General features: G+C 50.2%; 1 protein-coding gene across 3 annotated transcripts in view; it reads left to right on the plus strand.

Moving 5' to 3' along the window:
* The first annotated feature begins 205 nt into the window (after nucleotides 1-205).
* SYNJ2 (synaptojanin 2) overlaps nucleotides 206-27,150 on the plus strand; it is a 96,052-nt gene continuing 69,107 nt past the window's right edge. For all 3 annotated transcript variants that reach the window (XM_081530122.1, XM_081530124.1, XM_081530123.1), the window contains exon 1: nucleotides 206-419. In XM_081530122.1, the coding sequence (XP_081386248.1) occupies nucleotides 293-419 (127 nt within the window). In that variant the 5' untranslated portion in view covers nucleotides 206-292. The remainder of the gene's footprint in view (nucleotides 420-27,150) is intronic.

Raw genomic sequence — 27,150 nt, forward strand, 5'->3', positions numbered from 1 at the left:
CCATCAGCCCCCAGATCTTGCCCGGAGGTCTCCCTCCCACCCAGCCGCGGCCCGGCCGCTGGCGGGGAGCGCGGCGCCTCGGCGGAGCCGGCCGGGCGGCTGGGAGGCGGCCGCGCGCCCTCACCTGCCCGGGGCGGCGCGCGCGGGCGCGGCGGAGGCGGGCCGGGCGGAGGCCGCGGAGCCGCGGGGGAGGAGGCCCGGGGAGGAGCCTGTGCCCGGCCGACGGCAGGGGCGCAAAGTGAAACTCCTGGAAGTTGCGGGCGCTCCGGGAGCAGCGCTGGGCCGCGCGCCCATGGCTCTGAGCAAGACGCTGCGGCTGCTCGGGCGGCTGGAGGCCTCGGGGGAGAGCAGCGTCCTGCTGGAGGCGCGCGGCCGCAGGGACTGCCTGCTCTTCGAGGCCGGCACGGTGGCCACGCTCGGTGAGTGAGACAGGCGGTGCTGCCCGGTGCTGCCCGGAGCTCCCGGGCAGGCGACTCCGCAGCGGCGCGGGGGGGCTCGGGCCGCGCACCCTTCCCCCCTCCTCGTCCCCTTCCCAGGGGGTGGTGCCCGAAGGAGAGGGCGCCTGCCTCTTCTGCTGAGACCGAGGCAAACGGACACCTCCCTTCCCCGAGGTGAGCAGTCCTGGGCAGCGTGGAGGCGGCCGAGGAGTCGGGGTCGCACGTGCAGGGTGGCCCGGGAAGGCCCGTTTGAATGAAGCGGCGCCGGCACGCCTGAGAGCACGTGCGGCTGCGCCCTCGGACCCAGGCGGCCCGTGGTCCCCACTTGGGGTCTGCCATCTGCGCGCCTGCCGGCGGGCGGGTCACTCATGGAGAGCCGCGTCTGGCTTCTGCTGCCCCGCGCTCCCCCGAGACGCATTCCAGATTCGTGACCATCGGGGAGGATTGACTTAGGAGCCGGCCTGACCAAGCTCTTGGCGCTGTTTCTCTTTGGCATCTGTTGATGAAACAGGGAATGCCCACTGCTTTATGATGGCCTCCTTCTCTCTTGGAGGGGATGGGGACAAAGCACCGTTAACCCAGACTCCGGATAAACAGCTGATGGCACCTTGGCCTCAACTAACTGCTTGTCAGTCCCGCGAAGTATAGAACTTGGAGGCAAATACATGACCGGATGACTCTCTGTACTGGCTGTATTTGACTTTGTTGTTGCTGTTAACCCAGTCGGGTCCCACTCCTTGTGACCCCTTGGACTATAGCCCACCAGGCTCCTCTGTCCATGGAATTTCCCAGGCAAGAGTAATAGAGTGGGTTGCCATTTACTTCTCCAGGGTAATCTTCCTAACCCAGGGATCGTATGCTTGTCTCCTGCATTGCAGGCAGATTCTTTACCACTGAGCCACCGGGGAAGCCTGGATTTGACCTTAGATAGTTGCCAAGTCTGTGTATTTCAACTCTGTCAAGACCAGCAAGTCTTGACACTGACATTGTGTCAAGGGCTTTAGAGACTATCTCATTTAATTTTCACAATTCTGCAAAAAAGATATATTTTGTCCACATTACAGAGGAGTAAACTGAGGCCTGGAGAGGATAAGAAACTTGCTTGGCCAGGGTGACAGACAGCACTGCCTGACTTCCAGGGGCTGTTTCTGTATTGGTGTACAGAGAGTGGCTTCTTGCAATCACCAGCCATTGGGCCCCTTGTTTGGTGTTTAACATTCTCGGGGAAGGCCAGGTAACACCAAAGTGAGCGAAACCAGGAACTTCAACCTGAATACTGGAGAACAGGCTTACAGCTGGTGTCTAGCTGTACCGTACTGGTCTCCCCTGCTCATAGCTAAACAGAAAGCACAGAGGAGGGTCACTAGTCCTTTAGGTGGATAACCAGTGCACTTACCCCACCACACTTTATAATTGACTCGAGTCTGTTTTTCACATTGTACACATGCATTCTTCAGTTAGATTCTTCATTATACGTCTTGGAAGGACCGTCTCTTCTGTTTCCACTTCCTTAATCATTTTATTAACATATGGTTATCTGGCTTGTTTTCAGTCACTTGGTTACTAAAACCATGTCTCCAGTAGTTTCAGCACCATAAGTTGTGCAGTAAATCATGGATTAAATTGTTATCAGATTATCTCAATTTGTACTCTAGCCTGAAAAGTCCAAGTTTGGTCATTTGCTAAGGTCTAGAAAAAAAAAAATCACAGAAATTTCCATTCCATTTTAAATGTCTACTTCATACCACATTTGTCAGAGCTGCGAGATTAATTGCATGGTACAAAACTACTGCTTCATCAAAGAGAGTAAAATATTTGTCAGTTGGATTACAGCAACCTTAAGAAAGTTCCTGTATATTTAAGAGTTCCTTTGAAGCCACTGGGCTTCCCAGGTGGCACTAGTGGTAAAGAACCCACCTGCCAATGCAGGAGATGTAAGAGATTGGGGTTCAATACCTGAGTTGGGAAGATCTCCTGGAGAAGGAAATGGCAACCCACTCCGGTATTTTTGCCTAGAAAATCCCATGGACAAGAGGAGCCCGGTGGGCTATGGTTCATAGGGTCACAAAGAGTTGGACACGACTGAAGTGACTTAGCACACTGTTGAAGCCACTAGGATAAAAAAGACTTAATTTTTTCAAAAGTGAAGATTTTTAAATGATTAATGAAAGTAGTATAATGCATAGTTTCCATTTGGAAATTAGCTTTGGGCTGAAATCATGTATATTATGGTGGTTACAATTCTCTGGATTCTAGAACAGAGGGAATAATGAAAGGAATGGGTGTGGCCTCAACTCACGTGCAGTCCACATTTGTCACCTAACCTGGCATTCATTTTTCAGTAGACTTTGGACTGAATGCTTGATTTTTGAAGTCTTTTTTTGTGTTAGTCACTCAGTCATGTCCGACTCTCTGTGACCCCATGGACTGTAATCTGCCAGGCTCCTCTGTCCCTGGAATTCTCCAGGCAAGAATACTGGAGTGGGTTGCCATTCCCTTCTCCGGGGGATCTTCCCCACCCAGGGATCAAACCCAGTTCTCCTACATTGCAGGCGGATTCTTTACTGTCTGAGCCACCAGGGAAGACCTTTTCTTACATTAACTGAAACTGTTTTTAAAAGGCATTGGGTGATGTTGCTGGCCCAGAGAAGGATTGTTGGAGTCTCTGTTACTGGAAAGTTGTCTCAGACTTTCAGAGCATCCTAAGTATGTCACAATGGGATAGACTGGCTCTGAACTTAAAATGCCCATGTGTGTTCCAAAGGTCTAGCTTTTTGCTTTCCTGGATAAGGTTAAGAGTGCTTTCATTCCCTACGCTTCCCCCCCTACCCCACCCCGGAAGGGTGAAGGCTCTGCTTTTGTGTGGAGCAGTGCAGCTGTGGCAGCTTGCATAGCTGGTGGTGGAACCTTGGCCACTCCATGAGGTTCAAGCTTCCTCTTCAGGTCAGCTCTGGTTTCCTTTGATGAGTCTCCCCAGGAAGGAATGAGAGGTCAAGCAGACTCAAGTCAAGGGTTTATTCCCACGAGGGTGGTGGTTTCTCCGTGTTTACTGAGTGGCCCTAAATTCTGTGCAGCTCTGTGGCAGGTACACGCTGCTGCTTTTACAGGGATGTGGGTCGGATGAAAGCATAGCTCTTCAGGGCACATCCCAGCCCATAGGGGTCATAAGTTGAAAAGGCTTCCCACTAATGTTTTCAGGTATTGCGGAGACAGGGCTTGACTTAGGTTTTGAGTTTAGGAAAAACTGATGATTTCTGGGTTAGTCCTTCTATTCCACCATGACCTGGGTGGCCACCCAGCCTGCCAGCCAGTGAGGAAAACGTCCAAGTTCCAGCTTCTAAAAGATTTGAGAATGTTTCTTTAATATGGATCAGCGGGAACAGGCATTCCAGAGGCAGAAAAGCCTAACATGTTGGCACCAATTTCAAAGGTTTTTATAGCGTTTTCTTGATGACCTGATTCGGCAGTAGAAAGAAAGGGAAGTCGCTCAGTCGTGTCCGACTCTTTGCAACCCCATGGACTGTAGCCTACCAGGCTCCTCTGTCCATGGGATTTTCCAGGAAAGAGGACTGGAGTGGGTTGCCATTTCCAAGGGCCTCTCAAATATCGATACAAAGCCGGAGCCTGTAACAATTCCCCTGGGTCCGTGGTCCACAATTAGCATACAGATGTTCTCTCATTTGCATACTGGGACAAAAAGTGCCTGCTGTCTTCTTTGTCCCTTTTAGACATCCTCCTTTGGACCAGATGAAGATGCATTGTTCATGGATTTCGTCCATTTGTAGAGCCAGTGACAAGGCTCCAAAGTCCCATGTTCTGCAAACAGCCCCCCAGGAAGGGTGGCCTGTGAGTGTGATGGGTTTACACGTGTGTGTGAGGCGTGCAGCCCCGCCTCTCCGTCCCCCAGCCATGCTTGAGTGAAACAGGCAGCCAGGAGCCCCCTGAGATTTAATTAAGCTAATTACCAAGTGTCCTGAAATTGCTTTCAGCTTCTGAGGGGAAAGGTTCTATGTAAACAGGGGCCTGGGTTCTCCCCGCTGCCGCTGTTTGCACAGAGGCCACAGGGTCAGGTCTTGTTTGACTTGGAGACTCGGCCATGGAGCCTGGCAAGGCTCTGTCTGAACGGTTGCTTTGGCCACTTTGTTAGGCTCCGTGGCCTGGATTTATTTGATCCGTGACTTGAAGTTTGACCTGCCTGAGAGCATCTGAGAGAGTCGAATGAATCCTCCTGGGTGAGGTTTGTAGCTCAGATAGAGCCTGGAGGGGGCTCCAGGCTCCTGGCCAGCGACCGGGGTGGTGGGTACAGCAGCCTGGTGTGACAGGGGCCAGTTGCAGATTTGCTCCTCGTAATATCGACAAAATTGCAGACCGGGTTAGTATGTGCTTCTGCCGGCTTTTTTGTACCTCATTGGGAGGCATGTGACTTCAGATCTTGCCAGGCTCTTTTTTGGGATCTGTTCAGTCGCTCAGTCGTATCTGACTCTTTGCGACCCCATGGACTGCAGCACACCAGGCTTTCCTGTCCATCACCAACTCCCAGAGCTTGCTCAAACTCATGTCCATCGAATCAGTGATGCCATCCAAACATCTCATCCTCTGTCATCCCCTTCTCCTGCCTTCAGTCTTGCCCAGCATCAGCGTCTTTTCTCATGAGTGAGTTCTTCACATCAGGTGGCCAAAGTATTGGAGTTTCAGCTTCAGCATCAGTCCTTCCAACGAATATTCAGGACTGATCTCCTTTAGGATGGACTGGTTGGATCTCCTTGCAGTCCAAGGGACTCTCAAGAGTCTTCTCCAACACCACAGTTCAAAAGCATCAATTCTTCGGCGCTCAGCTTTCTTTATAGTCCAACTCTCACATCCATACATGACCACTGGTAAAACCGTAGCTTTGACTAGACAAACCTTTGTCGGCAAAGTAATGTCTGCTTTTTAATATGCGGTCTAGGTTGGTCATAGCTTTTCTTTGAGGGGGGGCTGCATGGCTCCAAAACTTTTCCTTTAACCTTTAATTGTGAAAATTTTCAAATGTACACAAAAGTGAAAGAAAAAGTGAATCTCCTGTACCTGTCACTCACAGTGAATTGTTGTTTTTCAGTCACAAAGTTGTGTCCAACTCTGCAACCCCCTGAGTTTGCTCAAACTCATGTCCACTGAGTTGGTGATACCACCCAAACATCTCACCCCCTTCTCTTGCCCTCAGTCTTTCCCAGCATCAGGGTCTTTTCAGTGAGTTGGCTCTTTACATCAGGTGGCCAAATTATTGGAGCTTTAGCTTCAGCATCCATCCTTCCAATGTTCTGGGTTGATTTCCTTTAGGATTGACTGGTTTGATCTCCTTGGGGTCCAAGGGACTCTCAAGAGTCTTCTCCAACACCACAGGATGAAAGAAAATGAAAGTGAAAGTGAAGTCACTCAGTCATGTTGGACTCTGTGACCCCATGGACTGTAGCCTACCAGGCTCCTCAGTCTGTTCTGTGTCACCTATCCTTGAATTTTCTATGAAAAATAAATCTCCTAACTGATTCATGGCCAAGCAAGTTTTAATTTATTTGGCTTGCTTTCTTTTTTCCTCCCCTACAGCTGGCATTTGTGTAAGTCCAAAATTTATTTGATGGTTTGAATTGTGACCAACAACAGAAATGATGGTATGAATTGATTCTGAGGTTCTGACCAAGATACATTTTTGAGAGTGAACTGACCACACGGCAAGAATAAACCACAGCCTGGAAGAGCAGGGTGTCCCCTCCCTGGGACAGTATTGTTGGGCCCAGTGGTCGCACTGCCCCTGGACCACGGCGGGGGAGGCCTTGCCCCGTGCCTCTCATGAGAATGAGGGGTCATGCCGAGGGGCTGTGTCCCTTGCTGCTTGCCCCGCCTCCCATCTCTGGACCACATTCTAGAGGATCCTAGAATCTCCTGCACACGTGGTACCCAGCCCACATCCGGCCTGCTCTGGTCTCTCCCCAGAGCCCCTGACAGACTGCGCAGTGGGTGGGTCCACCCGGGTCCAGGGCAGCAGTGTGGCAAGGCTGCAGGGTGTGAGTGGAGGTGGATGCACACTTGCTAGGGTGTCCTCAGGTGTGTGCATGAGGCCTCTGCATGGTGGTGTGAAGCCTGGAGCTGGGGGATTGGTGGAAAGAGAAGGCAGCCAGGCTGGGGGCAGCTCTTTCTGCTGGGTACCTTCTGGGCCTGACCTTAGTCGTGGGGTGTCTTTCTCGAGCCAAGAGGATAGAACGTAGTTTGTTTTTAGCAGTTTGTGAACTTGATTGATACCTTAGAATTGTTTCCACGTGGGGAGGTGCAAGGCTCTGAGGGTGCCTGGCTCAAACCCCATCGATATTGGCCTAGGTGTGCCCTGGGCACCTGGGTGGGTCTGGGTCTCACTCCGGGGTGTTCCTTGGGCCCCCAGGTATCCCTTTGTGATTTCTGGCTGCTCAGCTTCTGTTGATGGATGGTGTTACCTTTTCACCTGAGGATGGGAAATTCATTGTGGGTTTTTCCCCACTTGAAGTGTCCTCAAAGCCCTGGGAAACTGCCCCAGGCTCAGACTTGGGCATTAGATTGGGGTCCCTAGCATTAGGGTGTGTGTGGTGGCCAGCCCACCTCCAGGGTAGAATCAAATCAGGCTGGCAAAGATGTGTGCACCTGAGCAAGCTGAGGGCTTGACAGTGAGACCCCCTCACTGCACCGGCATCTCCAGGTTGCAGATCCGGAGGGCAGTTCGGTAGATGCCGGATTCATAGCAGAAGTCAACACCAAACAGCCCCTTTACAGGCACTTTCTGTTTCTGAGACTTGCTGGAAGGAGATTGGGGGCCCTGTTATATAAATATGTCCTTCTTGAGGACAGTTTACTGAAAAACCTTAGAAACATACTTGTCCATGATCCAGTGTCCTCTGGCTAGAATATCTCAGGAGACACACATACCCACGAACCCATTTTGCTTCAAGGATGTCTGTTACAGAGTGTTTTGGATGTTCAGGTGGTCAAATAAACTTTGGTTCACTTGATCATCCTAGCTAACCCTCGTGGGGTGCTTTCCTCGTACCGGGCGCTGTTTGTGGTTTACATGGATTGACTGCTTTGGCCCTCACAGAGGGGCAGATCCTGATAATCTCCATTTACGCTTGGAGAAACTGAGGCGCAGGGATGGGTAAGAGCTTGCATGTTTCTGTTCTGTTTCTAGTTAGTGGCCAAGCCGCGATTTGAATAGGTCTAGGAGGCTCCAGAGAGTGGTGTGTTGGCTGAAGTCTCGTGCTTAGGAAAATCAGAAAACCCACTGTATGAAAAACGCCTTTTTGTCCTGTGTCGCTCTGCTTATCTTGGGCTTCAGGACGCACGTGCGTTCAGTGAAGAGAAGGGCTGCTGGTGAGAGTGAGCATCCATGCTGCCTCCCGACTGTGACTGGGTTTCCATCTGACACTTCTTTTTTTTACTTTAGAAGATTTTAACAAATGATTTATTCGCTTTGGGCTGCATCAGGTCTGAGTTGCGGCACCCGAGGGCTTCGTTACGTCACGTGGGATCTTTCTTTGGGTCACACGGACTCTAGCTGTGGTGCCCGAGCTCAGGAGTTGTGCCGCGTGGGCTTAGTTGCCCCTTGGCATGTGGGATCTCCTTGGACCAGGAATGGAACCTGAGTCCCTTGCGCTGCCAGGTGGATTCTGAAATCCCTGGACCACCAGGGAAGTTCCCCCATCTGATACTTTTTTATAGAGGGTTGTCCAGCTGGGGGAAGCAGTCCCCTCCTTTTTGAGCTGTGTGTGGGATATTACCAACGGGCGATCTTCACGGGAAGCGTGTGGGTTCCGCGTTCTGGCAGGGCTGAGCCCTGTGCGGGGTCTTGTCCTTTTCTGAGGACACTCTGAAGCCTAGAACAGAGCGTGGATGGGACTCAGGACTCAGAAGGAAGCTCCGGGGTCCTTGGTAGAGGTGGCATTGAGACCCCAGGCTCCTAAGGACATGCATCTCTATTGAGGATGGTCAAACAGGTAACACATGGTGTCTTCCTGAAGCTCGCCTCGATTTTGAGTGGGGCGGGGATCCTGAGTATGTGTGCTGGGCGCCCCTCAGGGTGTACCTTCTTGTCCTCCGCTGGCTTGTCCTGGGGGCCTGGGAGTGGCTTTGCCAAGGGTCAGACAGACCGCTTTGCACCCTAGGTTGGGCACCAGGCACCTGGTATGGGTCCAGTGGGGCCAGCAAAGTGCCCCACCCAGGAAGGCTGGATGCACCTGGTGGGTGCTGGGGATGTAGCGGTCTGCACTCAGGATATACGATTTGCCTATATAGCCTCTTGGTTCAGAAAATGAATCCGGGCGGGAGGATTCACTTTGAGCATGTTAACTGTGGAGGGTGGGCAGGGCAGCTCTTTCTGGTTCTTGGGAGCAATTCCAAAGTACAAATGCAGAAGTCTGGACTTAATTTTAAGGCCGGTTTTTTGAGGATATGGGACTCTCCCAGAGAGGTTTCTGTAATATCAGGGGAGCTGGTACTTCATTCTGTTCCTGCATCTCTGCCCACTTCCGCCCTGCCTCCTCCCCTCCCTGAGGCTGTGGGCGTGATGGGCCACCCCTCCCACCTCCTGGATGCTGTGCTCTGCTCTCTGACCCTTGTGTATTTCAGGGAAACCACGTGCTCCCTGAGAACAGGGCATCCTCCGCTGCTACTTCTGCTCTTTGACGAGGTCTGAGGTGATGTCCAGGACAAAACAGATGGTGAGAAAGGAAGAGAGGTTTTCTTTGTCCTCTAAGGCACTGTGAGGTCTCACGCAGCAGAACTTGGGCCACCAAATGCTCCGCTAGTAACGCGGTTGACATGGGAGGTGGGGTGGGTTGGGAAGCAGGCAGGGTGTTCAGGACTGATGCTCAGACCTATGGGAGACCTGGGATGGTCTGATCACCCGGCAAGATCTGGGAAAATGGCCAGGTTTGAGGTGAGCATGGTGTGCAGCTTATCTCTGCTGGCCGGCTGCCTTTTTGTGTTCTACTTGTACTGACATTCCTGACAGGTAGTAGTAATCTCTACTCAGGAAAAGCAAACTCTTTTCCTTTCCTCACTTCTGACCCTGGAATGTTCTAGTGATAAGTCCTCCCGATCCCTCACCTGTTTCCTTTCCTGTCTCTTGGCAAGAGAGAGGAGACCTGAATTGTAGCCCTGAGTCCTTAGGCTATTCCTCCTCTGGGGGAATTTAGTGAATCCCCCAGGCCTCAGAATCCTCATCTGAAAACAAATGAATAGCAACCTCTCCTGCCTTCCCCCACTCTCAGATTCCTTGTGTCTTTTAAAAAAAAAAAAACCAGCCAAACCTTAAATACTGAGCATAAGCAAATAAGCAACGCCCCTACTTTACACACCTAGTTAAAATTATAAGCCACCCAGAAATTTGAATCTTAGGAGAAATGACTTGGAAAGTAAAATCTAACATGGCTCAGATCTAAGATTGAGCTAAACCTAGGAAGCTGATGCTGTACGTTTTAAATTGGAGACTTATCAATTAATTAAAATGCGTGAGATTGTCTCTCCTTGATTCCGGCCCTTTCCTATAATCAGCAAAAAAATATTTTAAGTCATATCAATTTAAGCTTAAATTAGGAATATAACCGTATTTATTAAAGTATTATTGTTGTTGTGTGTAGTCACTAAGTCACATCCAGCTCTTTTGCAGCCCCGTGGACTGTGGCTTGCCAGGCTCCTCTGTCCATGGGATTTTCCGGGCAAGAATACTGGAGTGGGTTGCCATGTCCTTCTCCAGGGGAATCTTCCCAACCCAGGGATCAAACCCACATCACTTGCGTCTCCTGCATTGGCAGGTGGATTCTTTACCACCTGAGAAGCCACCAGAGAAGCCATTAAAGTATCATAAATTGTGTTAATTCAGTAGCTCTTTTAGCAGATTCTTATTAATATCCACTGGCATCCTGAAAAATCATACCTTTCATCATATTGTGTAGCTTTTTTTTTTTTTAACAATCTAGACTGGGGTAGGGTGAGTTCTGTGTCTGGGGATGTATGGGCTTGTTTTATCTGTCTGTTTTTATTGCCTGTATGTTGCATGGACTTAGCTTCACCATCAATCTTATCCATGGCTGATAAATATTATATGTCAGAAAAACTGTTGAAGCAGAGACAGTCCTCTGCTGCTCCTGCCTCCCAACCAAGTAGAGCTGAGGTCAGGCAGAGCCAGCTGGCCCCTGCTGGCGGAGAGGGGTGGGGGTGGGGAGAGTGTCAGGGGCAGTAATGGTGTCCCTGCTCCGGCAAACAGGACAGTGACACTCGCCTCGTGGCCTGTTTCAGCAAGGACTTGTTCTCTTCTATTTGCATAGTGTGGATAGAGAAAGGAATACTGAAAAATGAGGGCTGGAAATAACTTGCTTCCCACCCAGGCCTCTGCTTAGTTGCTCAGTCATGTCCGACTCTTTGCCACCCCATGGACTGTAGCCCGCCAGGCTCCTCTGTCCATGAGGTTCTCTGGGAAAGAATACTGGAATGGGTTGCCATGCCCTCCTCCAGGGGATCGTCCCAACCCAGGGATCCAACCCAGGTCTCCCACATTGCAGGTGGATTCTTTACTGTTTGAGCCACCAGGGAGCCAGGACCTTATAACAATGTCCATCTGCCTAGTGGCACTTGCTTCTCTCTTCACAGGGACTACTAGGAGGGGAGGAGCCTGTGGACCTGGTAGGAGGAGCCTGTGGACCAGGAGGGGAGGAGCCTGTGGACCAGGAGGGGAGGAGCCTGTGGACTAGGGAGGAGGAGTCTGTGGCCCAGGAGGGGAGGAGCCTGTGGACCAGAGGGGAGGAGCCTGTGGACCAGGGAGGAGGAGCCTGTGGACCAGGAGGGGATGTGCTGGTGGACCAGGGGAAAGAGCTGTGGCCATATCACATCCGTGTGGGTAACACAAGAGGGCCAGCAGTAGAGCTGCAAGAATAGAATTCCATGTTGAAGTCATATGTCTCTGGAGTGGACCAACAGAATCTTATACTTCCCATTTCTAAGGGCTACTTTCCTCTCTCCAGACACATGGTGTTTGGGGTAAAGACTGAGAGAGTTTATCTGGTATAAATTGATTTTAACGAGGAGTAACAAAACTATTGGCAATTATTTCTCTAAGTTTTACTTGTTTGTTGACAGGGGAAGAGGTATGATGTCCATTAGAGTGTTAAAAATATTGACATCTGCAAAGACCTCAGGAGTCTGGGATGGAACCACAGGGCAAGGTCCAGGACTCTGTGCCAGATTCTGGGGTGAGGTGAGGGGGTGAGAAGAGGGGGTGAGGAGAGCTGAACTCCTGTTTTCTCCCAAGCCCCCCTGCTTTCCAAGCTGTGACTGTGGGTCTGAATCTGTCCATAGCGGATGCTTTTTGATAATTAACAAAAAGGCACCGTATGGCCTGGAGACTGCCCTGGAGAATGTGGACAGGTCGTGGCCCTTTTAAGCTTGTGTGTTCATGATAAAATTTTAATCCAACCACAGAACTGGTCATTGTAGCCTGCCTTTACAGCACAGGAGCCAGACCTATCTATGAAGTGAGAGATGATAATGACGTGCCGTTGCACACTTTGGGGGTTTCTGGGTGTGTGTCTGACTTCAGTAGCACCCTCCCCCTTTTGGTTTCTGGGTCAGCTTGCTGTTAGGAAAATTAGGCTACTAAGAGCTTATTAGAATTTTGTCTTAAAAGAGAAGACAGACCGAGAATGAAGACTGGAGGAGTGATCCTGTAAAGAAAGTTCATGAGCTTTAGAGGATGGGCCTGTGACTTCAGTTTGGTTCCTGCCTTTCTCCTGGGTCTTGCAGCAGAGCCATCATATCTGTGGTTCTGTCTTCTCCCCTCCTGAATGCTCTCAGGGTCTTTGGGTGCAGATGCTAAGACTGTCCACTTATGAAATCCAGGAGCCAGACCCCGGCGTCTCTGAGTGCATTGACATGACGTCTTACACTTGCTTGGCAACACTCTGGGAGGACAGACGGACGGACTCGTGTACATGCACAGTGGGGATGGGAGAACAGGTGAAAAAAGATTGGGAGAATGTTGATGCCTGTTGGAGCTAGGTGATAGGTATGTGATAGTTCATTAGACTTAGTGAATTAATAAAGTGGCTGCTTTTCAAGCTCAAGATGAAAATCTAAAGTTTTCCCATATACCATCATTAGTCAGTTAGAGTGTGTAATAGGAAAAGCAGGTTCCACACCCAGTAACAACAGTTTCTGGGAATAAACATAAATGTAAAGCTATAAAACTTTATGGACGCACTGAGTAAGTGAAAAAGTACAGCATATTCTTGGAACATCAACATTGTAAAAAGTTTGTTCTCAATAAATCTGTAAATGCAAGTACCTATGAGTAAAATCCAGTCAACAGGAGTTTGATGTAAAGCTTACAGACTGATTTTAAAATATCTGGGACTCTCCCCCTCTCCCCACTTAATCTTGTGCTTACCTTAATCTTCCCATTTTGAGTAATGGCAGCCCCCCCCCCCGGTCTTCCCAGTGGTAAAGAGTCCTCCTGCCAATGGCAGAGATGCAAGAGACACAGGTTTGATCCCTGGGTCGGGAAGATACCCTGAAGCAGGAAATGGCAACCCACTCCAGTATTCTTGCCTGGGAAAACCCATGAACAGAGGAGCCTGGCGGGCTACGGTCCTCGGGGTTGCTAACAGTTGGACACGACTGAGCGCACACACATAGCACCCCTCCCCCCACGTGTGGGCTTAATACTCCGGACAGAACCTGAGTCCTCCAGACCCTGCTCTTTTCTTCCATTCCATCCAGTCCACCGGCGCGTTGAGACCCACTTTCCCTCTAAAATAGATCTGAATCCACCAGGTCCCCTGTTGCAGCTGCGGCTGTGCTGGTCCAGCCACTGCCTCCCCTCGCTTGGACCATGCGCCACCTCCTAACTGGCCTCCTGGCTGCCACTCCCAGGCTGTCCTGTCCACCCCACACCGACCCTGGCCGAGCCTGCACAGCCTGCGTCCTGTGCCCTGGCTCTTTCTCCAGCCTCATCCCTCACCGCGTCCTGGGCTCAGTCCTCTCGAGGGACCCTGAGCGGTTCCTTCCTCATCATCCCTGCTCACACCATGCCGTCTGCCTGGCCACCTTGTCTGCACCCAGGCGCAACTCAGTGACTTCAGTGAGATGTTCCTGACCACCCCAGCCAGACTAGCCCGCGGCCTCCACGCCCCAGCTGTCTCCATTCCAACACCTGTTTTCTTGTCCCTGAAGCACATGTCGCCAAAATCACCTTATGTGTTTGCTTGCGCCGTCTGTTAGGTCTTGAGAATGCCAGCTCCTTGGGAGCGGGATGTTGGAGGTTGCGTTGTGTGCCCCCCCCCAAAAATAAGTTCAGTTGAATGTCATCTTCCTTGGGAGTCAAGTCCTTGTCGCCGGAATTAAGGTGCAGATTAAGATGAGGTCTTCCTGGAGTAGGCGGGCCCTTAATCTGATGGGACCGGGTGTCCTTGTAAGAAAAGAAGGCATAGAGACAGGTACACACCCAGGGGAGGATGTCGTGTGAAGGCATGGACACACAGAGGGGAGTCGGCCAGGCGAAGACAGAGGCAGAGACGAGAGTGATGCTCCCAGCAGCCATGGAACACCTTGGGCTTCCAGAAGCGGGAAGAGGCAGGAAGGACCCTCCCTAGAGCCTCCAGAGGGAGCCTGGCCCTGCCAGCTCCTGGATTTTGCTGTTGTTTAATCACATGCAGTTGTTTCAATCCCCCAGCTTGCAGTACTTTGTTTGGCAATCCCAGGAAACTGATAAGAGGGGCATTGTCTTCTCAACACTGTCTGATGTGCGGAGAGACTCAGAAACACTGCTGAATGATGAAGAAATGGCCAAAATAGTCAAGGAGATTTTGAAAAAGATCAGGACAGACTTGATTTACCAGATAGTAAATCATACTGTAAAGTCATAACAATGATATGGCACAAGTCAGTAGGCTAGAGGAGAGGGCTCAGAACAGACTCATGTAAATAGAATAATTTAGTTTCTTATTGAGGTGTCAGTTTAAATCAGCTGGGAAAAGGGGCTACTCAGTAAATGGTGTTTGTGCAGCTGGGCACTTCCTTTGTTCAGTGAATATTTAGGAGCTGGTCCTCCTTGGCTGTCTGGTCAGAGAGAAGGCCTGGCTCTCCTCCGGGAGAGTGAGTGGTCTTTGCAGCCGTTCATGCAGGTGACTGTTCACATGGATATCCACTGCTCACTAGCTTCTCCCCAGCTTAAAGCCTTGTGCCCACAGGAGCTAGTGAAAGTGTTAGTTGCTCAGTCGTGTCCAGCTCTTTGCAACCCTGTGGACTGTAGCCCACCAGGCTCCTCTGTCCATTGGATTCTCCAGGCAAGAATCCTGGAGTGGATAGCCATTCCCTTCTCCAGGGGGTCTTCCCCACCCAAGGATTGAACTCCCATCACCTGCATTGCAGGCAGATTCTTTATAAAAGGAGCTAGGACCCTTTATAAAAGCCCCATAGTTATGGATTCCCGGGTTCACAAAGGGCCATGCCTGGTTACAAGAGTTGTCACACTTAAGGAAGCCCCAAGCCTGGTGTCCCCTTTGGGGTTCCTCATTCATGAAGTTCATTTTGGCCATAAGCAGTGTTATCTAGTGACGTGGAGGATGTTTTACCTTTAAGGACTTCCAGCGAACCAGAGCTAGAGAGTTTGAAAAAGGTTTTGTTAAGCCCATGTGGACATGAATTAAGTAAGAGCCCTACATTAAATAATATATAAATTCCAGAGGCTCTTAAGTTTTAACTGTAAAGAAATCTCACTTTTAAAGCATTAGAAGAAAATATAGGAGAAGCTTCCACAGTGTGATGGTATGAAAAGCCTTTCTAAGCAAAGCATAAGACTCAGAAGTCATAAAGGAAAAGTAACCTGAGAGATTTAAGAACTGTTTTTTATTGACATATAACATATAGAGAAAAATGAACAAATTCTAAGTGGATAGCTTCATGAATTTTCACGAAATGAACTTGCTGTATAACCACCGTGCAGGTCTGGAAACAGGATTGGAGGCACCTAGCTCAGCTGGTAAAGAATCTGCCTGCAACACGGGAGACCTGGGTTCGATCCCTGGGTTGGGAAGATCCCCTGGAGAAGGGAAAGGCTACCCACTCCAGTATTCTGGCCTGGAGAATTCCATGGACTGTATAGTTCACAGGGTGGCAAAGAGTCAGACACGACTGAGCGACTTTCACTTTCACTTTAGCACCCCTGGCTCCTCCTGTGTCAGACTGAGAGATTTGATTACATAAAAATTTAAAGCTCTGGGATATTGGAAGGCACCATAAATATAGTTAAAAGACAATTGGGAACTGGAATGAAACTCTGTACAGCCTCTTGCAATGCATGCAGGGATGAGAGATTGATGGCCTTCGTACACTATAAAAGCACGCCTATAGATCACAAAGAAGGATCAGTCATCCAACAGAAACAGCCAAAGCCACACATTCTTGAGAAAAAGTCCAAATGGCCTGAGCAGTGGAGCCACATTGTCAGTCTGCTGCTGTCATCAGCATTGGGTGGGTGAGGGGCTTTCTCTTTTTCTCTTGCCCTCTCTTTCCTGAGATTCCAGCCTGGAAGCCCCAGGTAACGGATAATACACTGCCTTGGCATCACCCCTCCTCCACCCCACCTCCAGCCTGCGGCTGTGCCCTCATACCTATCTGTCCCCTTAGGGCAACCCCTGTCCCTGCAGACATTTGGTTCTCTCGAGCGGCTCTCCAGGTCAGCCCCAGACAAGCCCAGATCCGACTTGTCTCCGAGGGACATGTCTGCTCAGCTGAGTTCCCGCTCGTCAGGGCAGGGCTCAGGTGCTGAGGCCAGGAGTGGCAGGAAGCAGGACGGGGCCACCGTGACCAGAGGTTGGGGCTGGTGGGAGGCGTGGCAGCCGTCGGAAAAACCCAGAGTTGGGGAGGGCCAAACAGACCCCCTGGAAGGTGGGACGGGGTGGGGTGGGGGGACAGGCTTTAGAGGCAGTCAGTAAAGTCAGGCTTCCCCAAAGGGGAAGGATTTCCTGGACAGATGGCCAGGGTGGGACCTCTGGACAGGGTACCCCGACCTGGGAGACGCCCAGCACGAGGTAGTGCTGGAAAGGTGGCCAGGCCCCGCAGTAAACCCTCCTGCCCAGCCAGCCCGGCCCGCCCCAGACACCTTTGACCTTTAGTTCTCAGAACACACACAGACACCTGACGGTGACCAGTGTCCTTGGTGTGTCCCTGGGGAATCTCTGCTGCGAAGACGTGCAGATTCTAAGGTCAGGGTCTGAGCCAGCCACGGGCTTCTCTGTTCCAGACTGGAGCTGATTCCAGGTGAGGAAAGCCTTTGGCTGGAGGAGACAATTTCCAGTCAATGAAACAGTGTAGCTAGGTTCATTCCAGAAGGTTTCTTCTGCCCTTTTGTAACAAAAAAAGTGTGACTGTTCCCCTCCCACATCCCACTGCCGATTTTGGGTGGGGCCTCTGTGAATAGGCAGGTGTGTTTAGCTAATAGACTTAAATGGAGAAAGAAGCCAAACCTGTCACGAACCACACCCCCTGATAGTACCTATGTGTGGGATGTGAGTAGTGAAGTGATATTAACGTGTCTGCGCTGAGCTGCACTTCCATCATCTCCCCTGGACCTACCTGTGCGCTCCCAGGTTTGTCGCAGAGGTCCCCAAAGAGAGTGGCTGCAAAGCTGTGACAGTGTGTGAGCATCAAACGCAGGTGAACAAACTGCTCTGGTCAGATCCCTGATGAATTGATCAAACAAAAAGTTTTAACTAGGAAACGAATAGTGGGGCTGTTGTCTGGATTCTGGATTAAAATACAGAGGAGGAATCGACCCAGGGGAGGTTGATCCGCTCGCACACCAGCCTCCTGGAACTGTGCCCCATCCTCACCTGCTCACACCGCCCCCCCAAACCTGGCAGCCTTGCTGGGGGTGGGCTGGGCCTTGTGTTTCTCACTGCTGTCCCCCCAACCCTGGGGCCCCTCGCCCTCCCTAGAAGACTGCCCGCCTCCCAGCCACACTCCCATTCATGGCGGGCTGGCCTTCTGCCACCTATCCCATCCCTATCCTAGGTGAGGTCGTGTCCGTGAGGTCTGCCACCCTCGCCTCGTCACTGCCAAGTCTTTCCTTCCATCTCCTTCATACCCCAGACCTGCTCATCACTGGTTATCACACCACCCTGGGAGTCTAGCACCAGGCCTGCACTCTGCTGCCTTCTGCCCTCCTGCCCGCCCAGGACCTCTGCTCAGACCGTGAGTCTGTGGTCCCTGAGCCTTCCCCCCACCTTCCCTGCGCTCACATCCTGTCTTGCCTCCTTATCCAGCCATGCCGATCGTCCCCCTCCTGAGCACACTCTCCACTCTTCTAACGTTCTGTCTCCTCATTCTTGCCAGGCAAAGGCTCCAACCCCGAGCTGGTCCTCTCCTTTGACTCCACACACGCTCTCATGTGGCTGGATGCTTCTGGAGAAAACCCCGAGTGCATGATTTGTCTGGCACAACTTCCTAAGTGTTTCCGATGCTGTTCGGTAGTCTGGGTGCATTTGCCTGCTCTGATTTCTCTTCTGCTCCCCCGGATGACTATTTCTCATCTTCTCAAGCCTTCAACACCTTGGCCCTCTCAGGTCATGATTTCACTCCCTGTGTCACTGAGAGAATAAAATCGTTAAAAAAGAGAACTTTGACAAGCTCTGACGTGTCCTCTGCCTGCCCCGTGCAGCTGGCACTGCCTCCCTCTGTATGGGTGCGTGCCTTCCCAGCTCCTGCACCTCTTTCTTTTCACTGGTCCTGTCCCCTCTCACCTTGAAGACTCCATTCCCCAGTTGCCCCTTCGTTCCTAGCTGGGTGATTTCTACTGTTAAACCAACAGGCGATGGATCTCATGTTTTGTTGTTCAGTCGCCAAGTCATGTCCGACTCTTTGGGACCCCATGGACAGCAGTGTGCCAGGCTTCCCTGTCCTTCACCATCTCCTAGAGTTTGCTCAAACTCATGTCCATTGAGTCGGTGATATCATCTAACCATCTCACCCTCTGTCTCCCTCTTTTCCTCCTGCATCTCCATCCTGCCTCAATCTTTCCCAGCATCTGGATCTTTTCCAGTGAGTTAGCTATTTGCATCAGGTGGCCAAAGGATTGGAGCTTCAGCTTCAGCATCAGTCCTTCCAATGAACATTCAGGACTGATTTCCTTTAGAGTTGACTGGTTTGATCTCCTTGCAGTCCAAGGGACTCTCAAGAGTCTTCTCCGACACCACAGTTTGAAAGCATTAATTCTTCAATGGTCAGCCTTCTTTATGGTCCAACTCTCACATCTGTACATGACTATGGTAAAAACCGTAGCTTTGACTATCTGGACCTTTGTTGGCAAAGTGATGATTCTGCTTTTCAATATGCTGTCTAGGTTTGTCATAGCTTTTCTTCCAAGGAGCAAGTGTCTTTTAATTTCATGGCTGCAGTTACCATCTGCAGTGATTTTGAAGCCCAAGAAAATAAAATCTGTCACTATTTCCATTTTTTTCCCCATCTATTTGCCATGAAGTGGTGGGACTGCATTCCATGATCTTAGTTTTTTGAATGTGGAGTTTTAAGCCAGCTTTTTCACTCTCCTCTTTGACCTCTTCTAGAGGCTCTTTAGTTCCTCTTCACTGTCTGTGATTCGAGTGGTATCATCTGCATATCTGAGGTTGTTGATATTTCTCCCAGCAACCTCATGTTTAGATACACCCTGTCTCCGCAGCTCCCCCACCTCCTTGCTCCATGCCATCCCCCGTGATGGGTCTGTCCTCGTGTGCCGTCTCTGCTCTCTCCTCCTGTTCTCCTCTGATGTAGTTCCAGTGAGGCTTAGGGGCGTGCCACTCCTCTGAAGCCCTTCCTCAGGGTCCCCAGAGATTGCCGGATGGATCCCCTGCAGGTCTGTCCTCCGTCCAGTAGAATCACCCAGGGATCACACTTCCTTCCTGAAAGATGCTTCTCCTCCTGGTTCCATTCCTGCCTCACCGCTGCTCCCCCAGTGCCTGGACAGCAGGAGTCTAGCATCCTTGTTGAGTGATGGGGTTGACAAGTGAAAGGGTGTGACTTTCCCCTTCTCTCTGGCTTCCTTCCTGTACCTCCTGTTGTATTGTGCTCAGTCGCTCAGTTGTGTCCAATTCTTTGTGGCCCCATGGACTGTAGTGTGCCAGGCCTCTCTGTCCATGGAATTTTCCAGGCAAGAATACAGGAATGAGTTGCCATTTCCTCTTCCAGGGAAGATCCCTGACCCAGGGATCAAACCCGCATCTCTTACATTGGCAGGTGGGTTCTTTACCACTAGTGCCACCTGGGAAGCCCCATGTTGCATTAGATGATCTATACGATCTCCAGTGCAGGAGACCTGGGTTTGATCCCCTGGGTCGGGAAGATCCCCCAGAGGAGGAAATGGCAACCCACTCCAGTATTCTTGCCTGGAGAATCCCATGTACAGAGGAGCCTGGCGGGCTCCAGTCTGTGGATGCTACTTAGCCACTAAACAACAATATGGCTTCTAAAGGTAGATGTGTGTGCATGCATGGGAACAGGGCTTCTCTGTGAGGGAGGAGACCCTCGGGCAGGATTTGGCAGGGCTGGGAGGGGCATTCAGGTGGGGTAAGGACGTACTTCTTTCTGAGTGACGACCACAATGACGTTGAGAGGGGGAATACTCTGGAACTGGCCTGGCTGGTCAGTTAGAGAAGAAACTGGAAAAGTAGCTGGGAGTGGAGCCTCCAGCGCCAGACCCGGGGGGTGGAGCTGATGTGTTAGTCACGGGAAGCAAATGGAAGGGTGTTTTGTAGGCGGAAGTGACGCATGAGGACTTGCTTGGGGGGAACCCCCTGGGGGAGGGGGTGGACATCTGTGGGCAGGCTGTGAACTTGGCCTGAAGGGTCTACCTGTCCCCTGGGTCCAAAGAGAAGCACACACACCTCTGTGGAAAAGGGGGTAATTTACGTTCCTTCTTGTGCTGTCGGGTGGGATGGTCCTTCAGTCAGCTGGTCCGGCCCTTGGTGCCCTCTCCTGGAGGTGTAAGAACTGCTGAGCAGGACTTCAGCCCCATCGCCTGGCTCTGTCAGAACCATAGTCAGCCTTGTGTCAGTATTTTTTTTAAAGGCCCAGATTCCTTCTTTTTAGGGAAAAAATAAAAAAGACAACTCTCAAGGCCCAGTGTCCGGCCCAGCGCTCAAGCCCTGTTGTCTGAGAAGGACAAGCGTCCCTTCCCCGGTCTGGTCACGCCAGCCTCTGCTGACTCTGGTGCAAGGAGGGAAGTTTGTCCAGCTGTGGCTGCAGGAGACGGTCCACTGTCCTCTTTTTTCCTCTGGCTGGTGGTGCACGCAAGCACATTTTTGCTGGGAGGCAGTGCATCTGCTTAGGTAGCGTTTTTTTCTTTTTTTAGTGTCCCCTGCCAACCACTCACCGCTGACCTTTTCCTGTGGCTTGGACTTTGGGGAAAGAAAGGTTGGGGATAGCATAGGAAAGTGTCCTAGCAGGGCTGACGTGGCTGCCAGGTTGGCTTTGTCTTACATCTCAAGCTTCTGTTTCAGACTGATGTTTTGATTTCCCCTTTGCTTAGCAACCCCCCAGCAGCCTCCACCCACCCCTCTCCCCGCCCGAGGAAGGCCATTGTCTTTCTGGAGCGCTGCTTCAGCTCCCAACTGATAACTCTGGAAGGAACGGCCACAAGCCAGTCTGAGCTGAGCTCAGAATTAGCACATGAAGAAGACACTGACCTGGATCTGAGTGATTCTGTCCTCTGGAGACCATGAAATAGAAGAAGCTGGTATGATATCCAGCCCAGGGACACAGGCACAAGGAGTGCCTTAGTCTTGGGCCGTCTGCATGGTTAAATTGACCTACTTATTTTTCTGACCCGTGGGCTGGGCCTTGCTGGAATTTCCTTAAGGCGTGTGATTGTGGAAAATATTGTGAAAGAAAGAAGCACATGTGCTTGGTTTGATGACTGGTCCAGACAGCTCGCCTGCTGACCGGGAGCACGGCCTGCTTGGCCTGGGTTTTAAAGAGCAGAGCACATTCTGGCTGCATTGCTGAGCTCTGTGGCTCCCAGGAGCCCTGCCCCGGCCCTGGGACATCTGATGATAGAGCCCTGTCCTGGGAACCAGCATCTTGGGCCGGCTTCGCTCTGCTGGGGCAAGCACCGTCCCCTGCAGGGGAGCCCTTGGCCTTCTACTGCCCTTGGCCCACTGGACCCAGGGATGGGATGGTGGTCCCCCAGGCTCCTCTTTGCCAACTCCAGGCTGTCCTTCTTCCCTCCGCTGTGAAAGCAGTCAACCAGGAAGCTCATGTCCAGTGCCCACCAGGAGGTCTTTCTAGGTTCATCTAAGCATCCAAACTGTCAACACCCCACTCGGTACCCAGGAAAGGAACCAGAGCTCCTGGCGGGGCCACATGGAGTGTTCTTCTGTGGAGTCATCGTCACAGCAGCCCTGTCACCAGTGTGGATGCCTGGGGACTGGTGGGGAGGGCGTGGATCACGGGGTGTCTTCTCAGGTGCTGAGAAGCCTCACCCCTGCCCCCGGTCGCCCCAGGATCCAGTGTTGGTGGCTCAGCTTCCAGGCTCCCTTAAAGGACTGCTCCGTTCAAGGAGTCTTCCTGGGCCCTCATCATTGTTCCTGTCAGCTGCGATTCCTCCTAGTCCAATGTCTGCTACCAGATGGTCCGTTTTTGCCATATTGTTGTCTAGTAACATGGACAGTGTTTATCAGTTTACTGGACTAGGAGGCTAACCTAGGGTCAGATTCTCTTGCAAGCTCTATTGACCTTTTATCCATCCACACCACAGAACCACATTGCCCTCTGTCCCTCCTTGAGATTGCCTGTTTCCTTGATGGTTTTACCTTCTTTTCTGTCAGCCCAGCCGCTCCATCTACGTCAGACGTTGCACTTTTCATCTGCCACCTTCGTCTTTCCAGCTCTTCCCTCAGTTCTCCAATTCCACCCACCTAGTCCCCAGTGAGACTGCGATCCTGTGAACCTGCCACCCCTTTAAAAATTTCTTTTCACATGTTTATATATAGTCTTTTCCATTATGGATTATCATAGGATATCAAATATAGTTCCCTGTGATATATAGTAGAAACTTGTTGTTTATTGGTTCTCTATATAATAGTTTGCATCTGCGAATCCCATTCCCGATCCACCCCTCTCCCATCCTGTCTCCCTCTTGGCAACCGTAAGGCTGTTCTCTGTGTCTGGATTCTGTTTCTGTTTTGTAGATTACTTCATTTGTGTCATATTTTATTTAAAAATTTAAAAGATTTTTGTTTATTTTTGGCTACACTGGGTGAAAGGAATGCCAAACCACTGTAGTATTCTTGCCTCGAGAACCCCATGAACTGTATGAAAAGGCAAAAACATATGACCCCGGAAGATGACCCCCCCAGGTCATAGGTGTCCAATATGCTAGAAGGGAAGAGCAGAGAAAGAGTGAAGAGGCTGGGCCAAAGCAGAGACGATGCTCAGTTTTAGGTGAGTCACGCAGTGAAAGTAAACCCCGGTGCTGTAAAAAACAGTACTGCATAGGAACCTGGAATGTTAGGTCCATGAATCAAGGTAAATCGGATGTGTTCAAGCAGGAGATAGCAAGAGTGAACATCTACATTTTTGGAATCAGTGAACTAAAATGGATGGGAGTAGGCAAATTTAATTCAGATGACCATTATATCTACTACTGTGGGCAGGAATCCCTTAGAAGAAATGGAGTAGCCCTCATAGTCAACAAAAGAGTCCAAAATGCACTACTTGGGTACAATCTCAAAAACACCAAAATGATCTCGGTTTGTTTCCAAGGCAAACCATTCAACATCACAGTAATCCAAGTCTGTGCCCCAACCAGTAATGTCAAAGAAGCTGAAGTCGAATGGTTCTATGAAGACCTACAACTCCGTATAGAACTAACACCAAAAAAAGATGTCCTTTTCATCATAGGGGACTGGAATGGAAAAGTAGGAAGTCAAAAGATACCTGGAGTAATAGGCAAGTTTGGCCTTGGATAGCAAACATCCTCTTCCAACAATACAAGAGACAGCTCTACACATGGACATCACCAGATGGTCAATACCGAAATCAGATTGATTATATTCTTTGTGGCCGAAGATGGAGAATCTCTATACAGTCAGCAAAAACAAGACCTGGAGCTGCCTGTGGCTCAGATCATGAGCTCCTTATTGCAAAATTCAGGCTTGAATTGAAGAAAGCAGGGAAAACTACTAGACTATTCAGGTATGACCTAAATCAAATCCTTATGATTATACAGTAGAAGTGACAAATAGATTCAAGGGATTAGATCTGGTAGAGTGCCTGAAGAACTATGGACAGAGGTTCATAATGTTGTATAGGAGGCAGTGACCAAACCATCCCTAAGAAAAAGAAATGCAAGAAGATAAAGTGGTTAAAAGCATGGGAGAAAGGGAAAGACACACCCAACTGAATGTAGAGTTCCAGAGAATAGCAAGGAGAGAGAAGAAGGCCTTCTTAACTGAACAATGCAAAGAAATAGAGGAAAACAATAGAATGGGAAAGACTAAAGATCTCTTCAAGAAAATTGGAGATACCAGGGGAACATTTCATGCAAAGATGGGCTCAATAAAGGACAGAAATGATATGGACCTAACAGAAGCAGCAGAGATTAAGAAGAAGTGGCAAGAATACACAGAAGAACTATACAAAAAAGATCTTAGGAAGCATCACTATGAACAAAGCTAGTGGAGGAGATGGAATTCCAGCTGAGCTATTTCAAATCCTAAAAGATGATGCTGTGAAAGTGCTGCACTCAATATGTCAGCAAATTTGGAAAACTCAGCAGTGGCCACAGGGCTGGAAAAAGTCAGTTTTCATTCCAATCTTAAAGAAAAGCAATGCCTAAGAATATTCAAACTACTGCACAATTGAACTCATTTCACATGCTAGCAAGATAATGTTCAAAAATCCCTCAAGCCAGGCTTCAACAGTATGTGAACCGAGAACTTCCAGATATATAAGCTAGATTTAGAAAAGGCAGAGGAACCAGAGATCAAATTGCCAACATCTGCTGGATCATAAAAAAAGCAAGGGAATTCCAGAAAAACATCTGCTTCATTGATTATACTAAAGCTTTTGACTGTGTGGATCACAACAAACTGTGGAAAGTTCTTAGAAGAGATGGGAATACCAGACCACTTTACCTGCCTCCTGAGAAAACTGTATGAAGGTCAAGAAGCAACAGCTGGAACCGGACATGGAACAATGGACTGGTTCAAAATTGGGGAAGGAGTACGTCAAGGCTGCATATTGTCACCCTGCTTATTGTCACCCTGCTTATTTAACTTTTATGCATAGTACATCATGTAAAATGTTGAGCTGGCTGAAGCACAAGCCGTAATCAAGATTGCCGGGAGAAATATCAATAACCTCAGATAATCAGATGATACCATCCTAATGGCAGAAAGCAAAGAGGAACTAAAGAGCTTCTTGATGAAGGTGAAAGAGGAGAGTGAAAAAAACTGGCTTAAAACTCAACATGCAAAAAACCTAAGGTCATGGCATATAACCCATCACATCATGGCAAATAGACGGGGAAAAAATGGAAACAGTGGCAGACTTTATTTTCTTGGGCTCCAAAATCACTGTGGACAGTGACTACAGCCATGAAATTCCAAGACACTTGCTCCTTGGAAGAAAAGCTATGACAGATCTAGACAGCATATTAAAAAGCAGAGACATCACTTTGCTGACAAATGTCTGTATAAGTCAAAGCTGTGGTTTTTCCAGTAGTCATGTACAGATGTGAGAGTTGGATCCTAAAGAAGGCTGAGCACCCAAGAACTGATGCTTTCAAATTGTGGTGTTGGAGAAGACTCATGAGAGTCCCTTGTGACACCAAGGGGATCAAACTAGTCAATCCTAAAGGAAATCAACCCTGAATATTCACTGGAAAGACTGATGCTAAAGTTGAAGCTCCAACACTCTGGCCACTTGATGCAAAGAGCCGACTCATTGGAAAAGACCCTGATGCTGGGAAAGATTGAGCACAGGAGGAGAAGGGGGCAGTTGAGGATGAGATGGTTGGGTGGCATCACCAATTCAATGGACATGAGTTTGAGCAAACTCCGGGAGATAGTGAAGGACAGGGAAGCCTGGTGTGTTGCAGTCCATGGGGTTGCAAAGAGTCAAACATGGCTGAGTGACTGAACAGCAACACAGGGTGAGCGCGGGCTTCTTCTAGTTGCGGCCTGCGGGGGCCACTCTCTAGTTGCGGTGCTCGGGCTTTTCACTGTGGTGGCTTCTCCTGTTGCGAGGCACAGGCTCTAGGCAGTGTGGCCTTCAGTAGTGTGGCGCACAGATTTTGTTGCCCCACAGTGTGTGAGATCTTCCTGGAGTAGGGATCAAACCAGTGTCCCCTGCATTTCAAGGCTTATTCTTAACCACTGGACCAGCAGGGAAGCCCATGTATCATATTTTAGGTTGCCAATACAAGGGGTGTCATATGGTATTAGTCTTTCTGTTTCTGACTTATTTCACTTTGTGTGATAATCTCTAGATCCATCCATGCTGCTGAAAATGGCATTTCCTTCTTATTTATGGCTGAGTAGTGTTCTATTTGTGTATGTGTGTAAGTATGTGCATGTGTATCAGGTAAAGCCATCATTCTTTACCTGATGGCTCAGTGGTAAATAATCCTCCTGCCAAAGAAGGAGATGCGAGTTCAATCCCTGAGTCAGGAAGATCCCCTGGAGAAGGGAATGGCAACCCACTCTGGTACTCTTGCCTGGGAAATTCTATGGACAGAGGAGCCTGGCGGGCTATAGTCCATGGAGTCACAAAGAGTCAGACATAACTCAGTGACTGAAGAAATGAATGACGAACAAATATATATTTTCATTTATCCACAGTGTTTATCCATACACCTCCTGATGGACATTGGATTATTTCCATGCCTTGGCAACTGTGAACAGTGCTGCTTTAATATAGGGGTGCATATATCTTTTTGAATTACAGTTCTGTCCGGATATATGCCCAGGAGTGAGATTGCTGGATTCTATGGCAACTCTCTTTTAAGCTTTTTAAGGAACCTCCATTCTGTTTTCCATAGTGGCTGCACCAACTTACATTCCCACCAGCAGGGTAGGAGGTGAACCTGCCTCCTCTTCCAATGCCTTCCCCACCCCTCTGCACCCCCCCAACCCCGCCCCTCACTTCCTGGGCCCTACTCCTCTGGGGAACTGCTGGGCAGGTCCTCCTGTCCTCGCCTGGACCTGCCTCCGTGTGGCTGGACGTCTCTGGAGCAGACCCACCGCCACGCTGGTAGGTGCCCCTTGGGGGTCACCAGGCCCATGTCCCGTTCACCTTCCCGCCTCCTCCGACGGCTCTTCCTGCTGAACCTTTGAGCAGACGCCTTTCTTCTCAATTCACTGAGAAAACTGGAGGCGCAAGGAGAGCGTTTCCGCCCACAGCCTGCACCCCGGCCACCCGCCGCCTCTGCCCCATGTCCTCCCACTCTCCTGTAGACAGACTGTTTGTTAACGTGGCCCCCACTCACAGGTCAGGGCCATGACCCCATCCCGGGCGCTATCGCTGGGTCCCTTCTCTGCCCTCCAGCAGTTTTTAACCTCCCCTGGATCAGTTCTGCCAGCGTGCAAACCAGTGCTAACTCCTCTTCTTAGGAAAACCTTTAGACCCCACTTTCTGCTCCCAGCCCCCCATTTCTACACACACACGC

This window comes from Giraffa tippelskirchi, chromosome 9 (assembly GCF_054371585.1).
Source record: "Giraffa tippelskirchi isolate mGirTip1 chromosome 9, T2T-mGirTip1v1.2.pri, whole genome shotgun sequence".
Taxonomy (NCBI): Eukaryota; Metazoa; Chordata; class Mammalia; order Artiodactyla; family Giraffidae; genus Giraffa; species Giraffa tippelskirchi.